This window comes from Diorhabda carinulata, chromosome X (genome assembly GCF_026250575.1).
Source record: "Diorhabda carinulata isolate Delta chromosome X, icDioCari1.1, whole genome shotgun sequence".
Classification (NCBI taxonomy): Eukaryota; Metazoa; Arthropoda; class Insecta; order Coleoptera; family Chrysomelidae; genus Diorhabda; species Diorhabda carinulata.
In genome coordinates, this window is record NC_079472.1 from 20,051,969 (window position 1) to 20,063,002 (window position 11,034).

The following is an 11,034-nucleotide window of genomic DNA, read 5'->3' on the forward strand; positions in this document are numbered from 1 at the left end:
TTAAGCGGTTTGCGAGTAGAGAAAGCACATGGTACTTTTGATAATCTTCGGTAATAGGGAAGAGATGGAGGTGTGTTCCACCAGTAGACACGAGTATAATCGATCGCAGGTAGCTTCAGTTATTAATATTAAAAGGATTTTTTTATAACTAACATTTTAATTTATAAATTATTTTCTATTTTATTATATATTTTAATAGAATTTAATATTGAAAAATTAAAATCCTATCCTTATATGTCAAAATCCAAATTAAAATATAAAACAATTATTTGTAGTTACATGGAAAAGATTAATTTAGCTCAAATTATGAGGTTCTTTTTCATTTATTTATTTTGCTCCATTTTTATTTACTCTTTTTTATATTTTTTTAACTCTGATATTTCATTATTTTTGTATTGACAATTCATCAGTCTAGTTTACGAAAATTGGGATCTTTGACATCGAGACCTCTAAATTTCATATTATCAAAAATAATCTAATAGCTGAGAAAGTACTTGAATATATTTCAAGGGTAGTTGGGTTAAATTTTGTTTTCGATCTCTTTTATTTGTTGATTGATCATATTATTTGTTATTATTCATCATTTTTAGAGGATTTATGGGCACTATTGTTTAGTTCAGAAGTTTAATCGGTGTTGGATCGGGTCAACAGGTACATTACTTCAGTTCTAGCCATTGCCAAGGTCATGGAGAAAGTCGTTAACCAGCTAATCTTGAGCTTGCTAACATCATCAGCGACCTTCAATACGGCTTCCGTAAACATAGATGAACTAGCGACCTCCTGGTCTATGTCACCAACGTATGGAATGAAGTCATAGAGAATATATTGGACACATCGAAGGTTTTTGACAGGGTTTGGCATGACAACCAGAAAGGTTTGAGGACAACCAGGGATGCATATTGTCACTTACTCTTTTTATCCTATAAATCAACGATCTACTCGACAAAACTGCAAATCCGATATATAGCTTCGCCGACGATGGCACACTGGTGTCGAGGCTCAAATCAACCACCCCCATAAACTTGGTTAAAACTCAAATCCGTAAGCAACAACAGATCACCACCATCAATAGCTATTTTGAAAACAAACTGGAGTGGGGGGATGCAATTTGATTGAACATTGCATAATTGAGGAATGTTTGTGGAATGTAAATTGTGATGATTATAAAAACTGCATTTCTCATGTGGGTATCTTGTCGCTGAATATCGTTCAAAACTTTCAAACCTCATCTAATTTATCTACTCCCATTCGAAGATGATTCCTATAATCGGAACCGAATCGAATCAGTTCCAGTAGAAGGATTCTAGAGATCCACATTTTATGTCTTCTTCCGTTTGGCTTCTGTTTACGTAATATCCTATCATCCTCGTCATCTAATTTGTTAATTAAAACCGTTGTTAAGTTATTTATATAGGCGCGAAATCAGACTAGTCACAGGATACTGCCATTTAAGACGTCACTTTCACACCATGGACATCACGGATGATCCGGAGTGCCGCTGGTGCATGGAGAAGGTCTAAACTGTAGACCACGTTATCTGTGAGTACCCTGTGGTTTAAACACCTGGGCAAATCCCACAACCTGCCTAGCGACATCAAAGGGTTCTAGCCAAAGCGCTTTATCGGCTTCTCAAAGGACATCGGACTTTGGTAACGTCAAGTGAGACACGACGGACTATCTGAAAGCCTATTTGCTCAACGGTTTACGGCCGCCCACACCTACGAACTATGAACGATGAACTAAGTTATTTATACAACACTTTATAGCCTGTCAGCAAGCTAGCATGTGTGAATACCAAATCTTTTGCTAGTAACGCACGCGCATTTTACTCAACCGAGTACACTGGCATGTCGGAATGAGCCTCAAGATCCGACTGCATTCAATATGTCCCTAAAAAAGGAGATAAACATTTACCAGTCAGGCGAGGAGAGGTGGAAATTCGCCAATGAGAAAGAGTTGTTGGAGGCAACTTCTATTTAGGAGATTCGGAAATGATAGGCTTAAATTCTTGAAATTTTTAACAATCCAACAAATCGGTAACTGCTAGAAGAATGATGGAATATTTCAACGATATCAATCTGTTTTTGACAGCTTCTTACATTATTCGAGGATGGAAATATTGAATTTCTTCTCTACCCCTGACTTGTCCTTCAATCTAATTGTTCATAAAAGAAAATTACCCAACGGAGAGCATTTTATGTCTAAACAGTTGAAAAAAATTATTATTTTTTATTTTCACTATTTGATATTTTATGGCTCACATTAATAATAATATATATTTGAATTTCTATTATTTTCAATTACTTACTTTGATTTATATACCGTGATGGAAATATCTTACAAATTTCTTGGAAAATACGTATAAAGCAATCGTAAGACATTTTGCTTATTAAAATTCATAAATCAGGGAAAAAATGAATGTGGCCCTTCCTAAGGAACATCTATTTATTTATGTGTTTACTACAGTTTTCAATTTGTTCATAAATTTGTAATTTCAAAAAAAATCGATTCTACTCTCCCTCTATGAATTTATCAAAAAATAAAAACAAATATTGTGAATTTAGTTTTACTAGAATTTTGACTGTTGGTGGAAGAGTATCTCAACAGTTGCATTAAAGAGCTAAAGGCGATGATAAACACAAGACACTAGTTACACACCGTGTTTGGCGTGCATTAGTTACTGCTTCAAAAATTTTCTATCCGATTCCAATTTCTTTTATCTGAAGGCTACAATCTAGAGACTAGTTTTCCAATTTTACCTTACTTCCATTTAAATAGTGTGGGCATGATAAGCGAATCCTCTTTACTTTGAATACATAATATTCAGCTTTGAAATAGTTAAGTTAAAAACAATAGTAAGTATTCTTTTATTACAACTTGTGAAAAGTTGGATTATAAAATTATTTAAAGTTTACTATACAAACTTTTATGCTTTTTCGTACAAAGGCTCTCCTTCTCTCCATCCTTGACCCTTTCACAATTGAAAATTAGCGAAGATTTCATTTTTATTTTTCCAAATAAAGTTTCCATTTTATATTTCTGTATAAGACGTGCGCCATTGTTTCTATTTTGTAGTAGACAATGTATGTACAAAAACTATTAATTGTACAGAAAAATTTTTATTACAAATAAAATATTCAAATTATTGCAATAAAGTGAAAAAAATAATGCACTTTTCCCATAAAAGTAACAAGAATAGGTTTGTGTTATAATCATATATGAAATAAACGATTGTTCTAGTCCTATACGATAAAACATTGATGAGAAACTAAAAAATTATCTAGCATAACATTTCCCATTATGATAAAATGTAATTTTTTCGGTAGCGAACCCTAATACGTTTTCCTATTTACATATTTTTTTACAACTACGTTTTGTTAAAATATATACTAGTGCCTTTTGTTCTGTGCATACTATTTGAACACCAAACGTCCTTGCTATAGTACCATGATTTTTTCCAGTATAAAGAGAAGTGCTGAAAATAAAATTGTTGTTTTATCTTCTTTTATATAATCGTTGTTGCTCCTACAAATTAGAATAAGATTAAACCCGAAACTACATTGGGTGCTTCTGATTTTCTATATTTTCAGAGGTTTTCGGTTACTGAATTAGTCTGGCAAATCTTAACAAAATTACAAGCACGGGTTTTCGAAATTTTGTAACTTTTACCTCAAAAAAAAAATTTTAAATGCGAATAACTCGAAAACTAAGAGGAATTCGAAAAAAACTACTCAAACAAAATATGTAGGGCACAAAATTATCTACAAATAAGGTATCCACTCATTTTTTCGTTGGAGCTACTATTTCTGAGTAAATCTCCCAAAAGCAGGAGCATCCGCTCGCCAATTCTCGCCAGTGCGAATTCAAACCAATTTACGTTCCAAGGGCATATGCAAACTGTTATAACTCTTGAAAAACTACCTCGTTTTCAAAAAATCAAAATACATCATGACGGTTGAGATATTTATTTTCTACTAGGGTAAGCTAGCATAATTTTCGGTTTTGGAAATTTTCGAAAATCTTGCGAGATGAAGGTATATTGGCCACATAAGAACTTGAAGTTTCAATGAATATATTTCATCACTCGCCATATAAAAACAAGCAAACCCAACGGAATAGTCCTGGAGGCAGCGTTGCAAATGACATAATCATTTCAAGTCGCTTGATTCATAGTTTTATTGAATGTTTATTAGATGTAATCTCGCTATATGAAAGTCAGTAGGAGCAGGGAGGGTGGATGGGCGAGGTGGAATTTTTTATTCAGGTAAAAATTAAATTATCCAAAACTGTTATTAGGCCGTTCAAAAATTTTACCAGGGACTGTTTATATAATACAAAAAATTATTACAATAGTCAGCGGCCTAGATAATGACAGCGATGTTATTTAAAAGTAATTATATTAGATTCATTTCAGACCGCATGAAATTAATATACATTACTTTTTATATCAAATAATATATAAAAAAAAAACCAATCAGCAAGTTGTTGCTCGGTGATAAGGTCGTCAGCAGGGCGATAACAGCATCAGATTAGCCATTGAAGATCAATTCAATGAAATGTTCAGCTGACAAGGAATCCACCTTTAATCCTTCTGCTGACCCTTCCGTTTATTTACAGTATGTATTGAAATAAATAAATAAAGAATTATCCACGGCTTGATTTTGGTTTTTTTTATTGAAATTCGCGTTTTTATCTATCTCTTTTATAATAAATGCGATAGACATCATTTTCGCGAGCTAAATCTTTATTATTTTTAATTTAAAATCTATGCTGACCTTTTTTAATAATTTTTATCTTATTCAAACTAGTTTTATACTTAATTATAAATAATTATTAACTAAGTGAATAATCATATTTATTATTATTTTTCTTTTCTTTTTTCAATAATTTAATTTTTACCTGAATAAAAATTTCTACCTTCCTCACCAACCTTGGGTACACCTACTGACCCACCATTCGATTATCAGCGTTATTGAAACTAATTGTTTCAACTAAAATCTATCGGCTTGAAATTGCCATGAAAAATGCAACGCTGCCTCCCGGACTAAAAGATTTGTCGTTCGTGTGGTTATCAATATTTTCATGTATATAACACACATAAGTACTTCTTGGTTTCAAATGTACTAACTTTTAAACAACGCGATCATGAACACTATCCTCATTCTCGGTCGATTATTATTTCAATATTCATAGACTTCTTAATAATTTATCTTTCACAAAAATGTGGCTACTCATTTAGTGCTTTACCAGGTTTTGGCTCCGGGCACTTTTTTTCGAATTCTACGTAGTTTTCGAGTTGTTCGCGAATCAAAATATTTTTGAGCGTTCAAAACCATTTTATAATGGAAATTTTGAGGTTATGAAAAAATTCAACCCTTTTTTGTACAGAATGTTGTGCTCCACATTTTTTCTCGGCAGTTTTTGTCAACATCCTCATAGTTTTCGAGTTATTCGCAATTCAAAATTTTTTTGGGTACATGAATCTATTTTACAGTGAAAATTTTGAGGTTAGGAAAAAATGCTTGAAAACTAATCGGTTGCTTCAGCACTTTTTTTCGAATCCTTCGTGATTCAAAATATTTTTGAGTGTATAAACCCATTTTAAGGTGAAAATTTTGAAGTTAGGAACAAATACCTAGGAAACTTTTTTGTAGAGAATTTTGTACACTAAATTTTTTGTTACTGCAATTTTTTTCGAAGTCTTCACTTTATAGTTTTTGAGTCATTTGCGTTTCAATTTTTTTTGAGTTTAAGTCTCAAAATTTCGAAAATCCGTGCCCATAATAAGAAAAAACATAAGAAAAGGACTATAATGACGTTTTCCCTATTGAATATTGACTATTAAATGTTTCCATTTTAATATAGAGATGTGACTCTCATTTGTAAACTCACCATACAAAACAAACTTTCATTATACAATCAAATCATTAGACCCATTTTAACATATACAGCCCCAGTCTACTACACAGGTACCAAACAAAATTTCCGCACTCAGTAGGTGCTAAAAAAAGTGTAACCGTATCGTTATTGATCATTCATGCTACCCAAAACTTCGTGGTTACATGAAATAGCCGTCATACCCACTTGTCAAAAGACAAAAATTCCAACAAACTTTTACAATTTTTGTCTGCCAAAAGATCTTCGAGAAAAAACTCATAGCCGTAAATCGCGCAGGAGATATCCACACGGCTTCTGCATGGTTCACCACTTACATAATTTGGTTGTAAAATTTCAAATTTTATTAACACCGAAATCATCGTAAGTCAAAACTTCCACATATCAATACGAATTATGCAATAATGTCAGTCATGTTGCCATGTCGCTTTTGAAACCCTGTTTTTAAGCTGCTTTTCAGAGATATTTCAGCCGAGATTCTGGGAGTCACAACTATATACCAGGAACAGATTTATTGTATCTACATCAAACTTGTGGATAATGCCCCGTTGCAAGGAACCACAACATTACATCCAGACGTACAAACGACATCTATGGATCGCCAGAACAACGGTCAACGTACTTATTGTTAATCTTTTAGATGAAATATAACTATGAAATTATAACAGAAAATAAAGACATTTTTAATAATATTAATATTCTCTCGAATTCGGGCTTCTACCATAGCCACGCTTCAACAGATTGAGACTTCTAAGTTTAAAGCGTAAATCTTTATATAATAGATTACAATCTGACTTGATGTTGAATATATTGATTATGATTCAGTTTGAATTTCACTGTTTACACTACCACTACACCAACTTTCACAATTAGACCGTCTGTTGCACGTTTTGATAACCAAAATATCGTCTTCAGAAGGTAAGTTTACCTTAAATCAGTCAGTGTAATTTTGAGTGTTGTTGTAGTGGTAGTATTAACGGCTGTAATTTGAAAAAGGGGTCAATGGTTTACCCAACGGTAACCCAGATGTTTACAGTATATAGACAACTCCGTACTAGCTTAGAGTGCCTTCAAAGCTTCTTGACAGAAAATAGCTATAGAAGAATATGGTCTTTTTTGCCTCTTGGTATTGTAAAATTCACTATAGAAATGTATTTTTTCATATTAATGTAGAATTCTATAACATAAACGTTGTTTCGAAAGATTCCTCTCAATAAAATGTCATAGATTGAAGGTTTAAACTTTTTCTCGTCTATTTCTTTACTTTATTTCTATCATTTTTTCAATTCACTATTTCGAATCTTAACTTGTATATTATCAGTTTTTTCCTTTTTTGGGTATTCCACTTTGTATTTTTCTCTTACGTCATTATTGTTATTATTGATAATGCCAAGGTACCCGTTGCTGTTCATATATGTAAACAAGATTATTGATGTTGCCTTGTATATCTCTAACATATTGTTTACACTGTTATACCATTAACCTGCTTACTGCATAATTAAAACAACTCCGGTCTGTAATGATAGATTGGTAATTTTTTTTTATTTATTCCACTTATATTTCAATGTATGTATAACAAAAATTTTACCGGCCGTTAAACATAATTTCCTGTACAAATAATGCCAACGAAACTGATAAGATTACAAATATGAGCATTAAAATTCTACGATACAATGACAAAAGATAGGTTAGCCGACTTAATCAAGGTATACTTATTCATATATATATTGATCATAATCGAGTTATATCATTTTATTTTTAGGCACAAGATAAACAAACAACTAACGATGTTAAAGTGACTATTAACACTGTAAGTACCGAGTAAAATACTAACCTCAGTAAACACACCCATGTGAAATTTCATTTACGATCATATTAACATGTTACACAATTGAAATATTGCTTATTATTTTCTGCTCATAAAATTTTCCAATTGAAATTATTTGTTTAAAGAAAAAATAAAATTTATAAAATTGTTACCAAATCAAAATGATGGATGTCCGATTGGCATACTCCAAGTTACACCAAACAATGAATATAAATAATTGTATCATTAAATTTACCATCATTTTCGTATGAATACAGTTGAACAATTTCATTGAAAATATGATTGTAATAATTTCGATAATATCATATTAAAACATTCCATTAACTCACTAGACTTAAAATTACATATTCCACGTTCACGAATGATGAAATTTTACGAAACTTTAGCAAGTCGATCAAAATGGGGTGGATCTAAAGAAAACGTTCGAAAGGGCAGAAGTTATAGGACAGTGGATAGAGGGAGTTGAGAGAAATGTAGAGACGATTAGACAATATCTGAGACAGCTAATTTCACCTAATTTCACAGGTAATACAAGGTGAATAAATAGTATAGGGATCGTGCATCTAGACTTTTACGCCAACTAGTGGTGAAAATCTCAAGTAACTGGCATTGTTTATTAATTTATTTTTTAATCATTAATATTAAAATTGATATTATTTTAATTATGTCACCTTCAAGAAAGAATTGTTGTATCCGTGGTTGTGATAATACATCACGTCAAAAACGTGGAGTTGATGTGAAAGTGAAATTTTATAAATTCCCAGGTAGCAAATTTGGAGCCGCTTGGAAAATAGCAAAAAGTAAACAGTGGATAAAAGAAGTAAAAAATTATTTGTACGTTCTGTATTGATCAACAATTTATTACAGAATTAAAGTAACCGAATTTTTGGGTATATATGACAATTTCTTCACTGTATTTTTAATTCACAGATTTAGCAACTCCGTAAGCGTTTGTTTTGTCTTCATTTGAATAATTTTTTACAGTGATTCAGCTGGTGCAACAATGACATTTTTCTATTCTTCTAGTTTTAACATTTTCCAAGAGGTGTGTTAGCGAATAAGCGGTAAGTTCGTAGTGGTAATCGGGAAGGATTCCAATTTTGATGCTTTTCGACACAAAGAGCTTCGACATTCTTTGACCTTAATCGTATCCCAGAAATTGTCGTTGGATTGGCTTACTCCACTCTTGCAAGTGACTCGTCTTTGAAGATGAACTTTCTGGAGAATTGATATAATGAATCAACACACTGATGTGCTTGCTTTTGTCTCCCAGACCTGCTTCACAGGTACAAACAGCATTACTAATGTTTCGAATCTTTTCAAGCTGAAAAACACAATTTTTATTATGATTTCAAATCACATGTCAAGATTTCTGAGAGTTTTAATTAAATTGGAATAAAGCGTTTTTAATTTAATTTGTAAAAGTACCAAAACTTTCACATCATATGTATGTGACACAACTTTAGCGGTTATGACACTTGCAAATTTGTTTTTTCAAATACACTATAGAAATCGTGAATAACTTTTTCACTTTTGCATCATTTTGGCCACGTATAATATTATTGACATGTTGTTTTCAATGAATGTTATGAGCCCACTATCTTCGCCAAAGGAACACTAGAGAGCGCTTACTTCGACAGTAGTGCTGATTTCACGCACGATCCCCATATTAAGACTATAATATGGTTACAAGAATTATGTTTGTTTTTGGTTTTAGAGCTAACATACAGATTAGAAGATTTATTTCAAAATAATACGAGTATATTTCATAAAATAAATGGAAAACTTAAAGAACTAGAAGAAGAAGTGACTAGATCAGATAACGAATCGGCTGAGGGAAGAATAAAATCTATTCAATATAATACATTGAGAACTCGATATATGAAGGTTTTTAAGAAGAACAGTGAGGAGTTGGAAAACTTTAAAAATATACAAAAATCAAATTTGGAAGCGCAACTTATTGCTAAAGGAGTTAGAGTTACAGATGAAGAGTTAGTTGCTCTTTTAGATAACAAAACCGATATTCAGGTCTTCACAGACAATGTAAGGTTTTAAATTTATAATCAGACAAATTATTATATATAATATATTGTTATAAAGAGTTGATTAAGATCACATCTTCATTCTTCAGCACTGTAAACTACTATAATTTATATTTGCAATCGATTAGTACTGAATTGGTACAGTCCAATATCTTTAAATTGAAGGGTTTGATCTGCAGATGATGTTAGTTGAAATGCAGTAGTTAAACTTCTTCTTTTAATTCAGTGTCATTTTGTTTATGATGTTATATGACAAAAGCAGTTGAATTTTTTTGTTACATTTAGATTTTAGCAGAAACACAAGAAGCCAAAAGAATTCTGGCAGATATTGAAGAAAGACACCAGCAGCTTTTAAAAATAGAAAGTATGTTAGTTGAAGTCAGGGATTTGTTCCTTCAAATGGCAATTTTGGTGGATACACAGGTAATTTGATTTAAATTACAAATCACTGGATTGATAGAGGTCTGCTGCTGACCTCATATCCTTTACTGGCATATGGCTCATTATTTTAAAATGTAAAGAATGTAAAGAATGTAATGTAACTGAATGTATGTGAGAAAATTTTAAATTTTTAGCAAGATTTGATTGACAGAGTCGATTATCAAGCAGAATTAGCAAGAGAATTTGTTGGAAAAACACCAAGAATTTTAGATAATGCTTCAAAGAAAAAGCGAAAGTACTTAAAGGTAATATTAATAAAATTTTATTGAATCTGAACTATATCTGAATATTTTTATTTCAGTGTAAAATAATTATTGGTATTGTGATAGTAGTATTTTTTATATTACTTCTAGTATCATTATTTAAGTAAATATTTTTAAAAGAAATATATGTGAATATTGTAATTTGAATAATAAATGCATTGAAAATTTATCTTAGTTTTTAATTTTTCTTCTAGACAATTAAATTTCTTTTTGGAGGTTAATGACGTATTAATTGTGTTTGTAATATATACGAGGATAGTTTCAAAAGAACCTTGCAATTGCTGGAAAAATAGTATTGTATTAAAAAGTATTTAATCTACACAGTACATACTTCAAATTTGAAGACGCCTCGTTGTTTAGTATTATAGAAAGTATATAGAATAAATAAAGCCGAATTTTTACACCGTTCCATAACCATGGATGAAACGTGGGTCCATCACTCCACACTCTAAATAAAATAACAATCAAAACATAGGTCTGAAAATGGAGAGCCACCTTCAAATAAGGCAGAAATCGTCTGCTGGCAAGCTTCTGACCACGGTTTTTTGGGATGCGCGTGGGATAA

At 31.5% G+C, this 11,034-nt stretch overlaps 1 protein-coding gene across 1 annotated transcript; it reads left to right on the plus strand.

The window, feature by feature from the left end:
• Window positions 1–7,317: 7,317 nt before the first annotated feature.
• LOC130902189 (syntaxin-1A-like) lies at window positions 7,318–10,638 on the plus strand. Its single transcript, XM_057814090.1, has 7 exons — window positions 7,318–7,601; window positions 7,658–7,705; window positions 8,110–8,248; window positions 9,441–9,766; window positions 10,051–10,188; window positions 10,341–10,451; window positions 10,508–10,638. Exons 1-7 carry the CDS (start codon window positions 7,569–7,571, stop codon window positions 10,574–10,576), a joined length of 864 nt encoding a protein of 287 aa, XP_057670073.1. The 5' UTR covers window positions 7,318–7,568; the 3' UTR covers window positions 10,577–10,638.
• Window positions 10,639–11,034: the final 396 nt, after the last annotated feature.

What these genes read in the sequence shown, in the direction of transcription:
- LOC130902189 (XM_057814090.1), top strand. Translation starts at nt 7,569, where the DNA reads ATGACAAAAGATAGGTTAGCCGACTTAATCAAG. An exon ending in TTCAGGTCTTCACAGACAAT is followed by an intron (nt 9,767 to 10,050) that starts GTAAGGTTTTAA and finishes TGTTACATTTAG; the next exon opens with ATTTTAGCAGAAACACAAGA. An exon ending in AAAAGCGAAAGTACTTAAAG is followed by an intron (nt 10,452 to 10,507) that starts GTAATATTAATA and finishes TTTTTATTTCAG; the next exon opens with TGTAAAATAATTATTGGTAT.